Source organism: Cannabis sativa, chromosome 1 (assembly GCF_029168945.1).
Source record: "Cannabis sativa cultivar Pink pepper isolate KNU-18-1 chromosome 1, ASM2916894v1, whole genome shotgun sequence".
Classification (NCBI taxonomy): Eukaryota; Viridiplantae; Streptophyta; class Magnoliopsida; order Rosales; family Cannabaceae; genus Cannabis; species Cannabis sativa.
In genome coordinates, this window is record NC_083601.1 from 22092299 (window position 1) to 22114208 (window position 21910).

At 28.8% G+C, this 21910-nt stretch overlaps 2 protein-coding genes across 2 annotated transcripts; both read left to right on the plus strand.

The window, feature by feature from the left end:
- The first annotated feature begins 1170 nt into the window (after positions 1-1170).
- LOC115704816 (probable flavin-containing monooxygenase 1) lies at positions 1171-21821 on the plus strand. The gene is made up of 5 exons (XM_061105777.1): positions 1171-1771; positions 18736-18976; positions 20569-20750; positions 20894-21243; positions 21341-21821. Exons 1-5 carry the CDS (start codon positions 1316-1318, stop codon positions 21675-21677), a joined length of 1566 nt encoding a protein of 521 aa, XP_060961760.1. The 5' UTR covers positions 1171-1315; the 3' UTR covers positions 21678-21821.
- LOC115696808 (uncharacterized) lies at positions 11920-14305 on the plus strand. Its single transcript, XM_061101919.1, has 5 exons — positions 11920-13176; positions 13271-13515; positions 13603-13923; positions 14033-14131; positions 14210-14305. The coding sequence occupies exons 1-5, from the start codon at positions 13086-13088 to the stop codon at positions 14303-14305; spliced, it is 852 nt and encodes a 283-aa protein (XP_060957902.1). The 5' UTR covers positions 11920-13085.
- Positions 21822-21910: the final 89 nt, after the last annotated feature.

A 21910-nucleotide genomic window follows, 5' to 3' on the forward strand; every position in this document is an offset into this window, starting at 1 on the left:
TGAGTTTTGGGATTTAGTGAAACCAAAACGAAAGTATTAAGGATTTTGCCGTCATTTACCCTTAATATTATGATTATATTATTTTTAAAAATTTAAACAAGCTAATTGAGGCCAAGTAAACAACCAACTTAAGCAAAACTACTTATGAACTGCCACACCAAATAATTGTAATAATATGATTGAAAAAACCACATTGATTCAAATAAGATACGCCTAATTTATTACTTTTAAGACAAACTTATTTTTGAAGTCGGCTTCCTAACGCAAGGCATCAATACTTCAATAGTATTTGAGCTAAAAGAAATTGCTATGTCGAAATGACAACATGCCTTACGAAATTGCTATCTTTTTTTTTTTAATAAATATAATATACATTTTAATTAATTTGATCAATTATAATAATCACAGACGGACCTACTCTTATCAATGCGGGAGCTATAGTCCCATTAATAAAAATATTGTCTTTTAAAAAATTAAATGTATTTTTTTTAATTTGATAATTATAAACCAAAATAATAAAAAAGCCCCCATAAAATTAAATAAATATAGTAAGAGTGATAATAATATAAGTATAACTATTTTTTAATGATAAATAAGCCCCCACAAAGTAAAAATTCTGGGTCCGTCACTGATAATAATAGAAGTATTATCTTTTGACAGGTATAGAACGTAATAATATGTAATTGACTAATAATTTGTAATTAACTAATAATTTTTAGGTTAATTAAGATTTTTTTCCCCAAACTTTGACATGTACCAAATCATGTTCCCTAAACTTTTTTTGTCGTTAAAAATTCCCTCTGAACTATTGAGATTGTTAGATTTAAAGATTTTTGTCTAATTTCATTCAATTTTACAGTTTCAGTGATTGTTTATGTACTAAAACATGCTTCCAGACTTTGATATCTATCAAATCATGCCTCTTAAACTTTGATATGTACTAAATCATGCCTCTGAACTTTCATCCATGTCAGAATTTTTTAACTAAAATTATACAAAAGTACGTCCTTATATTTAACAATCTCAATAGTTTAGAGAAAATTTTTAACGGCAAAAAAATTCACGAAGCATAATTTAGTACATGTCAAAGTTTGGAAAAAAATTCTTAATTAGCCTCATTTTTATGTTCAAATGCACCAACCTATCATTAATTCTCTTATACATTATTGATTATTCTAACACTTTCACCAACACGTGAAATATTGTTTCACGTACCCGAAACTCTCATGCAACTCCTATATATATCACAATGCTCTGACAACAAAATTTCACCCCAATTTCCCAACCCAGTCATTACTAAATAAATTCTCCAAAAATGGCTCCTACTTCTCCTATTTTTACTAAAATTGGGATAATAGGAGCTGGAGTTAGTGGTATTGCAGCAGCCAAACAGATGAGACACCATGATCCCATAGTATTTGAAGGGACTGATACGATTGGAGGGGTGTGGAGCCATTGCTGTTACAGCTCCACTAACCTCCAATCGACTTACCGAGACTACGAGTTCTCGGATTTCCCATGGCCTGCTGCAGTGAAAAAGGAGTATAGCTTTCCTTCCCACCTAGAGGTCTTGGATTACCTCAACTCCTACGCCCGGCACTTTGACGTCCTCAAATGCGTAAGGTTCAATTCTAAGGTGGTGGCGCTCCGCTACCTGGGCGGAAAAACTACCACTGACAAAATGGATACACCGGAAGAATATGGCAGCCTCCTCTCGGGTCACCCCGTTTGGGAAGTTGCTGTCCAGACCAACAACTCGGACGAAATTCAGGTATGTTATATTAAATGTAACTATATGAGTAGGTGTTTATTTTTTTTATAGATTTTTTTAATAAACATGACATATATATATCTAAAAAAGTATTTGTCTATTATTATTTTCTTTTACCAAATCCACTGTTTTCATTTTTTAACAATAAAATGGAAAATGACTAGACCCCGAATTTTTACTTTGTGGGGATTTATTTATCATTAAAAAAATATTTATATTTATATTATAATCACTCTTACTATATTTATTTAATATTGTGGGGGCTTTTTTATTATTTTAGTTTATAATTATCAAATTAAAAAAAATACATTTAATTTTTTAAAAGGTAATATTTTTGTTAGTGTGGATTACAGACCCCACATTCACAAGAGTAGGTCTATCCCTGATTATTTGCCTGATCAATATTGTGATGACGCTCTTACTTATTGCACTTACAAAAAAAAAATCTTTCCCGTACTATTATTTTATAAAAAAATAATAATAAAAAAATGTATGATCAATAATTTTAAAAATATTAATGAAAAATATTATAAAATTAAAAATAAGGTAAATTGCAGCATAAATACTTAATGTTTCAGATTTTATACACTTAAATACCTAATGTTTATTTTTGGAGGCAAAAATACCTAATGTTACATTTCTCTTACACCGTTATTACCACTTCCGTTAATTTATCATAAATATAGACACGTGAATGGCTCAAATGCATTACATTTATTTATTTTATTTTAATATTTAATATTCTTAATATCAAAAACTAAATACTACTTGTTTAAAAAAAATAAGAGAGATGCAATACTAAATTACCATAGCTGAGTGAAACAGTGCAATATATGGAACATGATTATCGAATTAAAGTACCAATATTATATGAAAATTGTTATGAGAACTGATTTTTTTTTTTTTTTGGAATATGTAGCATTTAGTTTCTGATATTAAAGATATTAAGTTTTAAAATAAAATAAAAATAAATGTAATGCATCTGAATCCTCCACGTGTCTATATTTATGAGTTAACGGAAATAGTAGTAACGGTGTAAGAGAAATGTAACATTAGGTATTTTTGCCTCCAAAAATAAACATTAAGTATTTAAGTGTATAAAATCTGAAACATTAGGTATTTATGCCGCAATTTATCCTTAAAAATGTTACGGTTAAATTAAAATTAAAATTATAATTAATAATAAATTTTAAATATTATTACAATTTTTTTTATATATAAATAGTTCTTAAATTAATATTTTTTAAATGTAAAATAATGTTATTTATCAACTAAAATAAAAAAATTAATTATATAACTAAAAATTTATATAAAAACAAAATAAAAATTAAAAATATATAACTAAATTATATGCCTACATTATTTCACACATGATACCATATATATATATTATAATTAAAAGGTATATATATCTTTTAGTTATTTAAAGAAAATTATTGGTTAACGGTTTTTTTTTTTTAAATTCTTTTTATTAAAGTTAACCGTTTAAACTAATTCGGTTAAATTAATCAATTACTTTTAGATTTTGTTTTCTATATGTTAAATTATTTTGAGTTCTTTTTTTTTTTCAAAAATTTGTAGCACGCACGTCTTAATTACTGATACATACATTTTCATATAAAAAATAAAATTATCTGGATGATAAAAATTTAAATATGGAAGGATCCAATAAAGGGGAAGTTTTAATTTTATACGCAATATTAGAAAGAAATTAAAAACTAACTCTCACTATTTTATTTACCGAAAATTAAAACATTTTGACATTTCCTTTTTACTTGCGTCAGCTATCAGCTGTCTTTTTTTTTCTTTTTTTTTTATGTCACACTACTACAAAAATTCTCTTTTGCGTGCGTTTTTTTATTTTTTATTTTTATTTCATTTTCTCTCTATTACATAAAAAAAATTGATCATACTATTAATTATTTGAACTTAAGAATAGTACATCATAAATTATTTTTCAAGGTAATTATTGTTATTTTTTTAGAATAATTACTTTTTAAACTATAATTTTAATTTAATGTTATTTTGTGTGTTTTGTTAGTTAAGATAAGATGCAACTACGTTGTTTTTTATTTATTTATTTAACATTTTTTGTATTACTTTGAAACTTGATTAAAAGTGTACTAAGTTGAAAGAAAATATAATAAATTATTTTCAAAATTAGTATTATTCTTTTTTGGTGATATAATTTTGTGATATTTAAGATATTATTTTATTTAATAAAATAAACAAAAAAAAAAAGATACCAGTTTGTCTTTTAATTTTTTAAAAAACTTAATAAAATAGTTTGATAAAATTAATTTATTTAAAATACTATGCGAGCACAAAGTATATGAAATAATAAAATACTTTTTAGTATCTTAAATAAATTACTTTTTAGTAGCGTATTAAATTTGATTGGCATATCAATTATTTTCTAATAACAAAATTTGTTAATTAAAATTTTTTTAAAAGAAACTAATAAATTACATTTTATTTTAGTCATTTAATCAGTGTAAAAAAAATATAGCTTTGTAAACTTTGTCAAGAAATTAAAAAAACTCTGTAAAATTTTATAAAAAAATAATTGAAAAACAAAGGATGAGAATTGCTATGCGGCACCGGCGGTGCCGAACACCACAACTACCTGACAGTGACTTAATACAAAATAATATTATTTAGTTTATTTATAATACTTTTTTATTAATTATATGGGACCCACAACCATTTTTGACCCTTTCCATCTAAATAATAAGCCCACGCGCACCATCTGCCAATAAATTATTTTCAACATTTTTTCTAATATTTAAATGTTTATTCATGTTTACATAATTTTCAATTACCAGTAGTATAGTCATTTTTTTTTTATTTTTTTTACATCAAATTCTTTTTATTACTTTTTTAATCTCAAACTTTCTTCTTCAAAAAAAAAAAAAAAAATTCTCAAACTTTCTAGTATTTTTATATTAAATGCTTATATATGAAAAAAATTCATTATTTTATTTTTCAATACATGTATATTGTATTAATATTCTTATAATTTTTACTTTTTCATTTTGTTATTTATGATTTTAGACTAAAATTTTTCCAAAAAATTAAAATTCCACTCATATAAAAATTAATATAATTTGAGATGTATTTTATGTAAAATAAAAATTATAAAAAAAAAGTATATTTATAGATTTTTAGAGTGTAAATAAAATTATGATAACTATCCACATAAAATTAACATAACAAATATTTTCATTTTTCGGGACCTTCTCTATAAAATGCATAACCTTATCTATAAAATGCATATTAAAGTCATTAAAAAGTAAACTATATATACTACTAAATAACAAATTTATATATGATGTTCATAAAGTTTTGAAATTGACATCATTCCAAAAAAATATACATGGAGTATTTTACTTTATAATAACATCTCCCAGTCATAAAATATATGCTTCGGTACATATATATTAGTATATATTTTTAGGATGATCATGATAAATCTTTGGGTCTTGGTAGTAATACATTGTTTGGCTTGAAGTTGCTTGGTGCGGCATTCCATCACTCAATGTAAGACCTACTTAATTACGACAAGAATACAATTAATCAATTAGTTTTTCAATTCTATATTTATAAATATATACAAGAAAAATAGAGTGAAACTTATACATATGATAAAGTAATTACCTTGAGTATTTTACAAAGTCGGGTTTCAAAAATTTGGTCTAAATTAATAAGATTGTAAAGACTGCGAGTAAGATCCATTCAAATGTTTGAAATTTATTAATTCACTTGGAAGTGATATATAAGGTGTCATTGTTTCCGTATGTTGTTCCTAGATTCAAAATTTTAGTGTAAATATATTTTTATATAAACATAAATTCAAAATAGAAATTTAAATAGTTGTTTACCTTTAAGATCATTTTTTCTTGTAAATCATGGGTAACACATTGAGTTGAAATTGTGGATACATCTTTCCCTTTTGTAGCAATATCATCTACAATATTTTCACTACGTTGAGTAGTTGACATACTAGCCCAAAATATATCTTTCAATGCTAGAACCCATCGACCTTTTTCCTTAAACAAATCACTTAACCACTCATTGTTTGAAAGTTCAAACTCATTCATAAAATGTCTCCACTTTTCTATAGCCTTTTTCATTGCTTTGTCTTGGTCTATAGCAAGTGGTGCACATTCATTCATGCGTATAAACCATGTTCTGAACAACCAAATAAATGTATTAGTATCATCATTTGATAACAATCCACACCCCAACAATATTGAGTGCCCATGGTGATTAACTCCTACAAACAATGCAAATGGCAAATTATATTTATTTGTCAAATATGGTGTGTCAAAAGTAACTACATCACCAAACTCTTGAAATAAGGCTTTGCTCCAAGAATCTACCCAAAATATATTTTTGATTCTACCATCATCATCTAAATCCATCATGTAAAAGAAGCTAAGATTCTTAGATTGCATACTCATAAAATAATCATGAATGACTTTAGCATCTCCAACCCCCAAACGTAAATGCCTAGCTTTATCAACAAAATTTCTGCAATCTTTTTCTAAGAATAGTGCTTTATTATGACCTCCAGCTTCACTACAAATGTTTGGAAATTTTTTGCCAAACTATAACCCTACACGATTGTTTAATTCTAACTTTATTTTTGCCCCTATGCCTATTTCCATATCGCATGTATAGAATTTTGATTTACGAGGACTTAGACAATGATTATGCTCAAGCATAATAGAATTAATTTTGCATTGCCCATATTCATACAAAGTAACATTAATTTTTGCTTTGCAATCTGTTCTTGTTTGAGAATTAAGAATAAGAAAATTTTGTTTCTTGAGTTGAGATTTCCTAGCTCAAGAACATGAAAGGCAAACAAATTTCATTTTTCCATGTGTTGAATTACGACTTGCTTTCTTCTTAACACCAAATCCTTCTTGTTTCCATATAATTTATAGTACAAAAACAAATCATCCAATGAATCAAACTTCATTCCTATCTTAGGTGTTTCCACACTATCATTCAATTCCATTGTGCTTTCAACTTTTTTCTCACTAATATCTTTATTACTAGACAAACAAATATCTTCTTCTTCTAGAGACATTTGAAACTCTCTGTATATGTTCCTTCAAAAAAGTTGATACATAGCTAACTAATTACTAATTAACATATAATTAAAAATAAAACAATGTGTAAAGATAATCTTATGCAGTCATGGCACTACAAGAAATCCCATCATTAGCGGCGGGGGTATTAGCGGCGGAGCTCCTCCGCCGCTAATAATGGGGGTATTAGCGGCGGAGGCCCTCCCCCGCCGCTATTGCCAGGCTGAATTAATTTTTTTTTTAAAATATTAATAGCGGCGGGCTGTCCGCCGCTAATGCCCGCCGCTATTACTATTAGCGGCGGGGTCCGCCGCTAATACCCCGCCGCTAATAGGTGGGCGGGAAAAATCCCGCCCATTTTGATTCAAACTATTAGCGGCGGGGTATTAGCGGCGGACCCCGCCGCTAATAGTATTTTATTTTAAAAAAAAATAAAAAAATTAATAAAATGTTATTAGCGGCGGGGTCCGCCGCTATTGCCCCGCCGCTAATAACACTATATATACCCCATCAGACCCCTCATCCCCATTTTTCCATTTTCTTTCAAAAAATTCCCCAAACCGCTCCTCCTTTCCCCTTCTCCCATTTCTGAAATTTCCACCGCCTCCATCTCCGACGCACCACCACCCCGACGCACCACCACCCCGACGCACCACCACCCCGACGCACCACCGGTTATTTTAGGTAAGTATTGTATTTTTTTTTTATTATTTTAGATTTGTTATTATATAGTTTTAGGTTTTAGATTGGTTTATATAATGTATATTTAAATTTTGAATGTTATATATTTAAAGTTTTAAATAATCTGTGTAGGTTTTTATATAGAAAAATCTGTGTATATAGAAAAATGTAGGTTTTTATAATCTGTGTAGGTTTTTATAAATGTAGTTTTTTATATAGAAAAATCTGTGTATATATATATATTTTTGTATATAAAATTGGTTATATTTACATATAAATATATATATAAATCTGTGTATATATATATTTACATATAAATCTGTGTATATATATATTTTGGGTATATATATAATCTGGGTATATTATATATATATATTTGTATATAACAGTTTATATATATATGTATATCGTAGTGTAGTATATATATTGTATTGTATTATTATGTAAAGTATAAAAATTATACATTATATATATATATATTATATATTTTGTATATATTATTTTTGTAATGTAATAGTGTATATATTTGTGTATATACACTATTATATTATTTTTATTATTGTATATTGTATATTTTGTATATTGTAATATAATAGTGTATATATTTGTGTATTGTATATTTTGTATATATTATTTTTTTTATTTATATATTTGTGTATATAAAATATATAGTATTGGGTTTTTTTTTAAAGAAAATATAGATTATATGTTAATGTATATATAATTTATATATTGTAACAATATTGTATATTGTATTGTTGTTATTTGTAGGTTTTTTAATTAATTTTAGTAATTAGTAATTTGTAATTGTTTGTATTTGTTTATTTTATGTTAGATTTTATTGATATTAAATTGATTTGTTGTTAAGTTTGCTAAAATTTGAGAAGTAAATTTAGCAAATTTAGAATATTGAAAAAAATTTAAAAAATTAGAAAAAAAAAATATTAGTTTGTAGCTTAATATATACATAATAAGATTTTTTTAAATAATAATATTTCAATTTTTTATTAACTTAATAAATAATATAAATATTAAAAGTTAAAAAGATTAATTAGAAGATTTGATTTATTTTTTTAATTTTTATTAAAATTTAAATTAAATGGATTAACTTTTATTTGAATTTTAAAAAATAATTTTTTTTGTATTTTTATGGTGGTAAAAATTAGTTATTTTATATTTATTTTAATTTAGAAAATAAATTTTTTTTATATAAATGATAAATAATTCAAAAATTTAAAAATTAAAAATTTAAAATTTAGTAATTTAATGAATTTTTATAGTGTAATATGTAAAATGAATTTTTTTATAATATAATTAGTTTAACTTTTTATAACTAATTTTAAGTTTCAAAAAATAATAATTCATTTAAAATTTAATTATTTGATATTTATTTAAATTTTGAAAATAAATTTATTTTTTTATAAATAATAAAAATAACACAAAAAATTAAAAATTAATAATAAAGAACAATAATAATTCATATTTATAAATAAATTAAAAATATATCATAAATTTTGTACTCATAAAATTTCATAAGACTTTACAAAAATTTAAAAATTAATAATAAATAACAATAATAATTCATATTTATAATTATATTTAAAAATATATCATAAAATTTATATTCATAAAATTTCATAATACTTTACAAAATTCATATTTATAATTATATTTAAAAATATATCATAACTTTTGTACTTATAAAATTTCATAAAACTTTACAAAAATTTAAAAATTAACAATAAAGAACAATAATAATTATATTTAAAAATATATCATAAAATTCATACTCATAAAATTTCATAAGACTTTACAAAAATTTAAATATTTAATACTTCATTTGTCGTCTAAATTGTAGATGGCGACAATTGATAAGTCTTGGACCAAAATCAGAAATCGTGGTTGCCATGAATTTTGGAATGGTCTACAAGCCTTTTTAGCAATGGCATCAGAACATAAGGATTGTGATGGACGAATACGATGTCCTTGTGTGAGATGTATAAATAGTAGGTTTGAAAAAATAGATAGGGTTAGAGCACACGTATTTGATCGAGGTTTTATGCAAGGATATGACAAGTGGATTTATCACGGGGAGCCTGAGGATGCCGTCGTTGATGTAGCGATTCTTGGATGTTGAATCAGAGGATGAAATGATTCCTATTTTGGAAGATTTCTTTCCCTCGACAACTGAGGCACAAGGAGAAGATGAACAACCAACCACAAACCCACAATTTGATGACTTATTTGAGGAAATTGAAGCTGAATTGTATCCCGGTTGTGATTGGATTTCATCTCTTAACTTTTTAGCAAAGCTATTGCATTTAAAAGTTAGGGGAAAAATTCCTAATAACATCTTTGAAGAATTATTGAAGCTTTTAAAGTTTGCGTTTCCGAAGGAAAATAATATTCCATCAACTTACTACGAGGCAAAAAAGAGATTGAAGAAATTAGGCTTGGGTTATGATAATATCGATGTCTGTTTGTATAATTGTTGCTTATTTTATAAGGAGAATGCATCCAAGGAGGCTTGTCCAGTTTGCGGAACTAGTCGTTGGGTTACTTCCGAGAACGGGAAAGGAAAAAAAGTTCCTTGCAAAGTCATGCGATACTTTCCGTTGACACCTCGACTTAAAAGATTATATAGTTCGAGGATTACAGCGAAAAGCATGATATGGCATCATACTGGAAAATCAAAAGATGATGGGTTGTTGCGACACCCGGTCGATGGTTTAGCTTGGAAAGACTTTGATGCAAAACATCCCGATTTTGCAAGGGACCCAAGAAATGTTCGACTTGGGTTAGCTGCTGATGGATTTAATCCATTTGGCAACATGAGTCTTGCATACAGCATGTGGCCAGTGGTGTTGGCTAACTATAATCTACCACCTTGGTTATGTATGAAAGATAATTATTTCTTGCTATCTACCCTAATTCCTGGTGCAAAATCTCCAGGTAAAGACATGGATATATTTTTAAGACCTTTGGTGGATGAATTAAAGGAGTTGTGGAATAATGGGGTAGCAACGAGAGATAGTTCGACCAACTCAATGTTCACCATGCGTGCTGCGCTTTTGTGGACAGTGAATGATTTTCCTGCTCGTAGTAGCTTGTCTGGGTGGAGTGGTCAAGGTTATAAAGCTTGCCCTACTTGTAATGAAGACACGACGTCCATTCGAGTGATCGGGAAGACATCATATGTTGGTCATCGAAGGTTCTTGCCAAGTAACCATGCAATGAGAAGGGATACTCGATTTGATGGTAAAGTTGAAAGAAGACCTCCTCCAAGACGATTTACTTGTGAAGAAATATTATCACAAGTTAATGCTCTCGAACCCCAAATTCCCGGACATCATGAAAATTTTGGGGGCGTGAAACGTAGAAGAGTTGCAGAAAATTATAATTGGAGGAAAAAAAGTAATTTCTACGAGTTGGAGTATTGGAGCACGAATATTTTAAAACACAACATTGATGTCATGCATGTTGAGAAAAATGTGTGTGATAGTCTCCTAGGAACCATCTTGGATAATGATAAATCAAAGTACACAACCAATGCGCGCCATGATTTAAAGAAGATGGGTATTAGGGAATCGTTGTGGATTTATGAAGATGTAAATGGGAGGCAAATGAAACCGCATGCTCCTTATGTTTTGACTCGTGAGAAAAGACAACTTTTTTGTCAGTTTGTTAAAGGAATAAAGTTTCCCGATGGCTTCTGTTCAAATTTAAAGAGCAAAGTTTCTCCAGATGAGTCTAACATTATTGGGTTAAAATCCCACGATTGTCATGTCATTATGCAGCGAGTATTAGCGGTTGGTGTCCGTAAATTTCTACCTCGTGACACTGCAACAACTATTACTCAGCTGTGTAATTTTTTTCGACAGTTATGCTCTAGAACTCTAAATGTAAAAGATATGGAGGATGCTCAAAATAATTTAATTCTGTTATTGTGCAAGATGGAATTGATTTTTCCTCCAGCTTTTTTTGACATTATGATACACTTGGTATTGCATTTGCCTGAAGAAGCGATATTGGGTGGCCCGGTCTTTATGAGATGGATGTATCCTTTTGAAAGGTACATGAAAAAATTGAAAAATTATGTGGGAAATAAAGCACGTCCTGAAGGGTCAATTGCAGAAGGTTATGTTGCTGATGAGGCAGTAACTTTTTGTTCAATGTACTTTAAAGGGTGTGAAACAAGATTTAATCGGCTTGATCGAAATGAAGATGCGCCTTCTGTTTGTCGCTATCTCTCAGTTTTTAATTCTCAATCTCGTCCTTTAACTAGCGGACTTATCAAGCCTCTTGATCATACCGCCGTGAAAAAGCCGAGTGGTACATTCTTCAAAATTCTCTGAAATCCAAGCTTACTTAGAGTAAGTTTGTTACATTTTTATAAATTATTTTATTAAATTTTTAGTTTTTATTTTCTATCTCCTTCTATCGTATCTTGACATTATCATACTTCACAGTGAACATTTGGACAAGATCAAGCATGAAAATCCTAATGGTAATCACGATGCATTGCATAGGCAAACTTTCCGTCCGTGGTTTCACAAGAAGGTATAACGACAAAATTGTTAAGTTTTAATTCAATCATTTATATTCCTCTCATATTAATACATTTTATGTATTTAGATATATGAGCTGCACAAGCTTGGAACTTTACAAAATGGTGATGAGTTACTCGCTCTCGCTTCCGGGTCCGATTACTTAGCAACATTTTACGAAGGTTGTGTAGTGAATGGTGTTCGGTTTATTGCATCAAAGCGAGACCAAAAGCGGAAGACACAAAATAGTGGTGTTACTGTTGCTGGAACAGAAGGGTTTAATTATTACGGCACACTTGAAGATGTAATCACTATATCTTATACTGGTGCATTTACAGTGTCATTGTTTGAATGTAAATGGTATAACACTAATCCATTAAGAAAGAAGACAATCACTGAAAATAATATAACTAGTATAAATACTCGTGGACATTGGTATCAAGATGAACCGTACATCCTTGCCAACCAGGCAAAGCAAGTTTTCTATCTTGAAGATCCACTCAGAGGTCGCGATTGGAAGGTTGTTGAAGATATTAGCCATCGACAAATTTGGGACATTACTGACAACGAAGATGAGACTGATGTAGATGTTGTTAGTGATTCTAACTCTGCCAATTTTGTGTTGACAGTTGATCTTGGAGAGTTGATTATGCAATCGAATGAACCTCCAGTAATTGTTGAATCGTCCGATCAGTTAGTGGATTCTGAGATAGAGAATAATGAACTGGATGAGAATTATGTTGCTGAAGAAGTAGATGATTTACTAGTTGAACATGTAGAGGATGAAAATGTAAACTTAGTGAATGATGGAAATGATAGTGATTCTTCAGTGTAACTTTTATTTTGTAAACATTCGTTACTAAAATTTTTTACAATTAAAGGAATATTTAATTTCTTTCGTATTGACATTTTAAATACTTATATTTCAATTATGTGTTTCACATTTGTGAATTCTTACGTTTTTTTCCGTCTTCAAAGTAAAGTAAAATGTCAGCTACGTTAGCGACATCCCACGGTGGGGATGGTGATGGCAGGGATCCCCCTGATCCTTCTAGGGTACCGTCGTCTTGCGAAGCAGGTTTTCATATTTTTTCAAATCTACAATTGTTCTGAAAATAGATAGTGAATGTATGATTTACTAATAAAATAATTTTTCCCTCGAATATATATAGTTCCACCTCCGGTCAGAAAGGTTCGTGGGGTTGCCGCAAACGCTAATCTCGAAAAAAAAAGGAGAGAAGCTGGTAAGCCCTTACCGGTGGAGGTAGATCTTGAAACCGGCAAAGTAGTTGGCACTGAAGCCAGCAATTATGTTCGATTTCTTGGCCAACAAGTGAGCATGTTGTGCCCGGGTGGTCATCTAAATTTTTCCGATGTACCCCAACAATACAAGGATCAAGTGCTCAATCGAATCAGAGTGAGTGATTTTTAATTATTAAAGGTTGTAATAATTTTATGTCCTCATTTACAAATTAACATAATTTTAAATTATTTTATTACATAGTACTACTTTGATATCGATGGGAATCCCCACCGAGACCTACTTATGGGGACTTTATATTCGGTGATGGCGGAGCGGTATAGTGAGCGAAAGACGCTCAGACACAAGCATTTCAAACAACATTACAAAAAACCAGAAGATTGGGACACAGTTCTCAAATTCCCCCCTGACTACTTGAATACTGAGACTTGGAAACCGGTTTGCGAATTGTTCGTTAGCGAGGCATTTTTGAATCGTTCAACTAAAAATAAATCGAATCGGCAACTAATGAAATATCCAACAACGCAAGGCACAAAATCGTTGGCGTCCATACGCCACGGAATGGTATGTATTAATTCTTTAATTGTTAAATGTTTCATACAAAAAAATTCTTTAATAGTTAATAATATTTTTTTCTTATAATAAACTAATTTAATTGTTTATATTTGTATAGGGGGGTACTCCTGGAGAGCATGTAGTTGACGCATGGAAGGAGATCCATGTGAAAAAACCGTCTGGAACTTTCGTTAATGAATTAGCTGCAAAAGATTATGTAAGTGATTAAAATGATTTATTATTAAAATTTATATTTTATATTAATTACATATTCTAATAATTTTGATTTAAATAGGAGGAACTGATCAAGGAGCTTGATAGGAAGCGACTTGAACGACAATCCCGGAGCGATGCGGGACCGAATCCGAATACGATGCGGTTATCGGTTTGACGTAATGGAAACGATTCTAGGCCAAAGATCCGACTATCAAAGCAGGCGTGGGTAAAAGGCTCAAGGGCAAAGGAAAGTAACCAATCCCTCAAACTCAATCAACGGTGCCTCCCCAACCAACTATCGAAATGATGAGCACCATGGCGTATATATTCTCGCCTATGCGTGCCACTTGGGGGGTAATTTGACGCCCGAACAACGTGCCCTAATATTTAACCCACGCTTTGACAATTTCGTTCAAACGTATAGTCAATCGCGGTCGCACGGTGGTTCGTCTTCTCGTAGTCATGCCGCTCCTCCGAACGGCAACAACAACCTCCTACGCAACCACAATTTCGGCCTTCCTCGCAACAACAATTCCAAAATTTGTCACAAAGAAGAATTTGAAAATTTTTTGCGGCGACGACCCCAATCTTTTCCTCGGCAATTTCCTCAACAAAGAATACCGCTTCCGCCAATGGGAAATCGGTTCTTATACCGAACACCGTCGTAGTCTCCTCCGCTCTACTCAAACTTTCGTCGATTTTGGATTATTTGGGAGTTCATCGCAGGAGAACCAATTTTTTTCAACTCCCATTTTCAACCAAGCTGAGCTCGGTAATTTGACGCTGGGTTTATCATCAGACCAAGCGTATGTGCCTTCTCCGCCACGGGCTTCGGGGACTCGTACCGAAAATAATCCAGATCAAGACTTCATAATTAGAGACTTGAATGAAGATGTTAATGAATAATTTATTTATGTTTTGTAATAATTTAGTTTAATTTTGAGACAATATTTTATTAGGATTAATATGTTAAAGTTAATTACTTTGGAGACAATTTTAAATTATTAATAAATTTTATTAAATTGTTTTAATTATATTAATTAGATTTATTTATTAAATATTTAATTAAATTGTTTTAATTATATTAATTAGATTTATTTATTAAATATTTAATTATTTATTTATATCTAATATAAATAAATTTTTAAAAATAATTAATATTTTTTTTTATTATACGGAGTTTTAGCGGCGGAGCAATAGCGGCGGGACCCCGCCGCTATTGCCTGTGTCAGTCTCGAAACACGAAACTGACACAAAGCAATAGCGGCGGGGTCCCGCCGCTATTGCTCCGCCGCTATTAATAGTATTAGCGGCGGAACCAATTTTTGGCCGCTAATACTATTAATAGCGGCCAAGCAATAGCGGCGGACCAATAGCGGCCGAGGTCCGCCGCTATTGCCCTTTAGCGGCCAAAATCTGGAGCAATAGCGGCCGAGGGGCCCGCCGCCATGGCACTGCAAAAAATTATTATTTTTAGTGATAACTTTTTAGTCACAACATAAATTTTTTGTGACTAAATGTGATTTTTAGTCTCAATAAAAAGTTACTTGTGATTAAAACATAGTATTTAGTTAAAAGTTGTCACTAATCTAGTTTTAGTCACAACAAATATTGTGACTAAGAACACATTTAGTCACAACAAATTGTAATTTTGTGACTAATACTTTTAGTCACAGACCTTTTAGTCACAACACAATAATGATAATTTATAATTAGCCACATTTTTCTTTTATCTTTGGTCACAAATTTTGTTGTGACTAACAGTAAGATTTTTTGTAGTGTGGACATATATATAAAAAAAAAAAAAACTACATATATACACGAAATAATTAACCATAAAACATTCTTAAAACAAAATCATTTATTAATATACTAATTATGAGTTTAAACTTTTTATTTTTGCAATTAATAAATTGATAAAAACCTTAAAGTTCTTACTTTTACTTTTTCTTATGTAATTTCTCCACTTGAAATTCATTTATTTTTGTTTCTTCAGTATCTAAATATATACAAAATATATGAGATAAAAAAAATAGTAAAAACAAATTAACTAAAATAGCTAAATAATCATTTTCAAAAGAAAAAAAAAAATAGAATCAACAAGTCACTTACAGTGGAATTATAGTATTGATGATCAATAGCAAAACTTGTAGAAGAAAAATACTAAAGAGAGGGAAAAAGACGAAGCGATGAAATAGGTAAATATATCCAAAAGCGCGTGTGGTTATATTGAATAGAAAGAGTAAAATTGATTGTGGGGCCATATAATTTAATAAACAGAAATAAAAAATAAAAAAAATAAAAATAAAATTAATTTTTTGTCCACAACATAAGTGGACTGCCACCTAATTGTGGTGTCGGTGCCGTATAGAATTCTCAAGAAAATACATCATATCAATATTATCTTATTATTATTAAAAAAAAAAAAAAAAACGAGAGACTCATCATGTTTCTCGCGTCCCAATTCCAAATCTAATCACTTCAATCATTTAAAAAAAAATGTGTGTCACTTCAAAGGAAAAAAAAAAAGATAAGAGATTTTTTTTTGCTAATCTAATTTAATTGAACGGATTCAATCTAATAAAAAATGAGATATTTAATTACAATTAGATTAGATGTTAAAAATTAAATTTTAATTAAATTGAATGTGAATCTCAAAATTTAATTAAAAATCGATCCAATTTAATTATATTTATATATGTTAAAAAATTATTTATATAATAAAAAATATTAAAAAATATAATATATATTAATTATATTTTTATTAAATTTTTTTTGTGTATTGAATTTGTAATTTGTTTTGTGTATTTATTTTAAAAATATTTTGTTCTATTTTATTACTTAAAAATATTATTATTTTAATTATTTAAAATTTGTGTCTACGTTACACTTGTAACAATAGTATATTTATAAAATATTAAATTTAAATAAAAGGTGATACTTAGTTTTTACTTTTTTTTTTATATATTTTTAATTTAATATTAAAATTTAAGTGTGTAATTGGATATCTAATTTAAAAACAGATTGGATCGGATAATAAATTTTCAAATCCAATTACTAAATAAATTGGATCAGATAATGAAAAAAAAGTTAAATTGAATCGGATGCTCACTTCTAAATTATTACACCATATATGAAATTGCAGCTACAGCAATATCAATATTGATGAAGTTAATAAAATATATAGTGATCAATATAAATTATACATACTATAAGCCATATTATCGGATTATTTTATTTTTAATATTTATAGGGAATATTTTATATATATATATATTTATTGGTTTTCAATAAAAATCACCTCTGTAATTTGAAATAGTTTAAATGATCGGATCTCAGGTGATCATACTATTATTAGGCATATTCCCATGAATAATAAGGTATATTCTATTGATTTTTAAATAACAAAGTAATGTATATGATGATTGAGTATATACAACTGTGGCACAAAATAAGTATGTATAAAGTATATTTTAAAAAATTTATAATTATATCCATAAATTAGGCTCAAACAGTTATAGGTACAGAATAAAAAAAATAAAAAACATGCTAACTGTTTGAATAAATCTTGCTTTGACATACTAAATATAATATTTTAGAAAATTATTTTATATATTATTTTTTTATTTATTTTTTAAAAAATTACAGTTTGGGTTACTCTGATAGTTTCTCCAATAATTTATATGTGAGTTGCTATACGGATTTTGATTAAGATTTAAATTGCTCCATTAGTTGCTATATGAATTTCTGTGTGAAATTCTTAAAAGTACGAAAAAAAATTATTTTAAAGTAAAATTAAAAAAACTCCTAATATTTTTGTCCAAATCCATACTTGGTAAAAACTACAAAAGGTACTAATTTATTATTATTCAAAACATAAGATATGAAAAATTAATTTTAGCAAAACATAAGATATCAAAATGAGTGTTTACCCCTTAAATAAATATTATATGTACATATATTAGCATAAAAAAAAAGATTAAAATGATTTAAATATATAAAAAAAAAAAAAAGTTGTGCGTATACCAATTTTTAGGGATGTACCATAAAATTTTCTTTGATTTTTTTTTTTTTATTATTTTTGGAAATAGATCTTTTTTCATTTTCTAAGGTATATAATTAAGTTGAAAATGTTAAGGGGCACTTTATGGTGTCAAGCATCATAAGATGTAGCATATTGTTATTGGTGCAAATCATTATCAGATTTGATTTCGTACAATACTCACAATGATTTTGGACACTATATATGTTCCCTATAATACCATTCAATGATCATATAATTAAGGAAAATTTACAAAATTATTAGAATTTGAGTTAACTTTTACAAAAATCACACGGAAAAAAGTTTTCAAAAATACTGTATTTTTTTAAAACACCAGTAAAACACCAGTGAAAACTTAACACAGTATACTGCAGTATGAAACTTATAAAAATTATAGTAAAAAAGTAAAAAATACCGCCTGACAGTATTTTTATAAAAAAAATAGCAAAAATTAATATATCAGGTAAATTTCCCTATAATTAATCTTTTTTAATCGCAAAACTAAGAATTGGTCAATTAATATGATTAAGGTAACTAATATGATAATAATTGGATGTTGACAGCTGTACAATTTCGAATTTGTGGTGATGTGCCTTGGAATGTATGGAGATGTAGCGATGATGCCAGAGTTTCCAGAGAAGAAGGGACCTGAGATATTTGAAGGAAAAGTTTTGCATACAATTGATTACTGCAAACTTGACAAAGATGCCACTTCTGATCTCATTAAGGATAAGAAGGTTTCTGTTATTGGCTATAAGAAATCAGCTATCGACTTGGCTTTGGAATGTGCTCTACAAAACCAAGGTAAGTGTACTTAGAGTTCCTCCTGAAATTTAGTGGGTCGAAAAAAAAAAATAGTTTTAAGCCTTTATTTAAAAAATATGGTACTTTTCAAAATAAGTAAAAAAAAATGAATAATTTTAAAAAGGAACATATTTTTTTAAGCTCTAAACACAAATCTAATCTGGTTATGTTCAGGACTAGCCCGACTTACTTATACCTACTAACCTATTTACCACACTAAATAAAATATGTAATATATATTTTCCCAACGCATGAGAATTATGTGCAGAAATTTCTGATTAATATCCTTCTAACTTCCGATGCAATATTATACTAATATTATTTTTAGTGTTTCATGAGTTCCGATCCAATTTTATTTTTAAATGACGATATCTTTAGACTTTCATATATGATATTGTGGAAAAAGAAATGGAAAAATTGGACTAAAAATAGAACTATTGTAAAATGTAATAAAAGCAAAACAAATATATCTGTATATTTATGAAAGATGAACTTTGATTTCCACGTTATGGTTAGGAATTTTTTTGCATGCTGTTTGTTCTTAAACACCAGTATATGATATGGTTAGATCATATATAAAGTCATGAAAGTTTCACTTTTCTTATTTTTTCGAAAGTATTTTTCTTTTATAATATTGTAAATTGAAACAGAAATGCTAAAAGTTTTATGGTGCCTATTTTTATAAGGTATAATACAATTCAATATTTGGTCTTAGTTATTTTAATTTAATAAATATTATAAAAAACTGCTAACTAATTATAAAATATTATATCATATTAGATATCTTGGTGCATTGTAATAATGCTTGAAAGTATACTACTTTTGATCTTAATTTTAGTGTCACGCTTTTAGTAGGAGTACCCCGATATTTAGAAAAGAGAAACCGGTGTTTTAGGGATAGCATTATAATGGGCACTAACAGTTTGCTCAACATCTTTTATAGGTGACGCTCCATAATTAGTTAACAATATTTTTTAAAAATTATTCTCTCAAGTTATAAGGACTGACAGTATAACATCGAGAAAGGTGCTACACACCAAAAATGTCTGTTAGCCTCTCTTAAAATAAAAACATGCACGTACCTATTTGACTCAACAAAAATTCAGATGATAAACTAGTCATATTAGATCAGATAGAAGAAAATACAAGTTCTGATTTTTGCCACATACATAAATTATACATATACATATCTTATAAATCTTAACTTGCAGCAGAAGAAATGTGCAATATATAACCACCATTAGATAATCAATCATAATTAGCAGTTCAATTCACTGAGAAAGACCTTGTCTACGTATGTATATACTACAAACATTTGACCACGTATGAAGAATTCTTTCGAACAACCCCCCATTTGTATTACTTTCATTCTTTCTAAACTCCTGAAATCATGAGTCAAAAAGTCGACTATTTTTGTTTTTGAAAGTAATAAAATGTTAAGCATAAAGACAAAGTATATACTTACTTAAGAGATGATATATATAATTACTTTTTATTCTATTATTATTATTATTATTATTATTATTATTATTATTATTATTATTATTATTATTATTATGACACTGAACCTTTTGTTTTGTGGGGTTCAATAGGATCAGAAGGGAAACCATGTACATTGGTAGTAAGGACTCTGCATTGGGCAATTCCCCATTACTGGATTTGGGGTTTGCCATTTTTCCTTTTCAATTCCACAATGTCTTTACAGTTCCCCCTTGAAAAGCCCAACCAGAGCATTCTAAGGCTCCTCCTTTCCTCTCTTTTCTCTCCATTATTGGTAATAATTACCAAACTATTCTTTAATCAACTCCCTTGAATATATAATTTTGTGAAACTAATGTATAGTGTTCAGATATTTATGTATTGATGATTTGATGTTAATTGAATGATGTATATACATATATATACATCTTGACACAGAGGCAAACAGCTTCAAAGTTAATGGAATCTTATCTGCTAAGGAAGCTTCCCTTGGAGAAGTATGGACTAAAACCAGAACACCCTTTTGTGGAAGACTATGCATCTTGCCAGATGGCTGTTATACCAGAAAAATTCATCCCAGAAGCTGAGAAGGGAAACATTGTCTTTAAGAAAGCATCAAATTGGTGGTTCTGGGAAAAAGGAATCGAGTTTGAAGATAAGTCGAAAATTGAAGCTGATGTTGTAATCCTTGCAACTGGCTATGATGGAAATAAAAAGCTTCAAGCTATCATGCCAGAGTCATTCCGCAGCTTAGTGGACTATCCATCTGGTCTCATACCACTCTACAGGTTAAACAAATAGAAAGGAAGAAAACGTTGAACATTGAGTTTCATATTTTGTTACAAGTTTAGTTATCTTTGAATTTCTTTTCTCTGTTTTTTACAGGGGTACAATCCATCCTTTGATCCCAAACATGGGATTTATAGGCTATGTCGAAATTGTTTCGAACTTGCATTCATCAGAAATGCGTTCCATGTGGCTGTCTCGACTGGTGGACAAGAAGTTTAAGCTCCCGGGAGTGCCAACAATGCTTGACAAAACACTTAAGGAGATGGAAGTTATGAAGAGAACCACCAGGTTTTACAAGAGGAACTGCATTTCTATTTACAATGTCAATCACAATGATGAAATATGTGAGGAAATGGGATGGACCGCTTGGAAGAAAAAGACCTGGGTATCTGAAGCATTTAGCAAATTCCGTAGTAAAGGCTATTTTAACTGATAAGATTGACATGAAGTTATCGTATACATAAAATGCAGTCAAAAAGGCTCTGTAGTGATTTAGCCAAGCTTATTATGTACTGTATAGTAGTGTATCCAACAAACTAATGTAATTCTAAATGATATTGACTTTTAAAATCCCCAACCCCCAAAATAAAATAATAAAGACTTTGGTTTACTTGGGAACCAGAGTAGATAATAGAAATAGATGAAAATGATCAGAATTCAGAATTT

Coding starts and splice junctions, on each gene's coding strand:
- LOC115704816 (XM_061105777.1), top strand. CDS start 1,316: ATGGCTCCTACTTCTCCTATTTTTACTAAAATTGGGATAATAGGAGCT. Junction 1,772..18,735: donor ACAACTCGGACGAAATTCAG/GTATGTTATATT, acceptor GGATGTTGACAG/CTGTACAATTTCGAATTTGT. Junction 21,244..21,340: donor GGTCTCATACCACTCTACAG/GTTAAACAAATA, acceptor TGTTTTTTACAG/GGGTACAATCCATCCTTTGA.
- LOC115696808 (XM_061101919.1), top strand. CDS start 13,086: ATGTCAGCTACGTTAGCGACATCCCACGGTGGGGATGGTGATGGCAGG. Junction 13,177..13,270: donor ACCGTCGTCTTGCGAAGCAG/GTTTTCATATTT, acceptor GAATATATATAG/TTCCACCTCCGGTCAGAAAG. Junction 14,132..14,209: donor AATTAGCTGCAAAAGATTAT/GTAAGTGATTAA, acceptor TGATTTAAATAG/GAGGAACTGATCAAGGAGCT.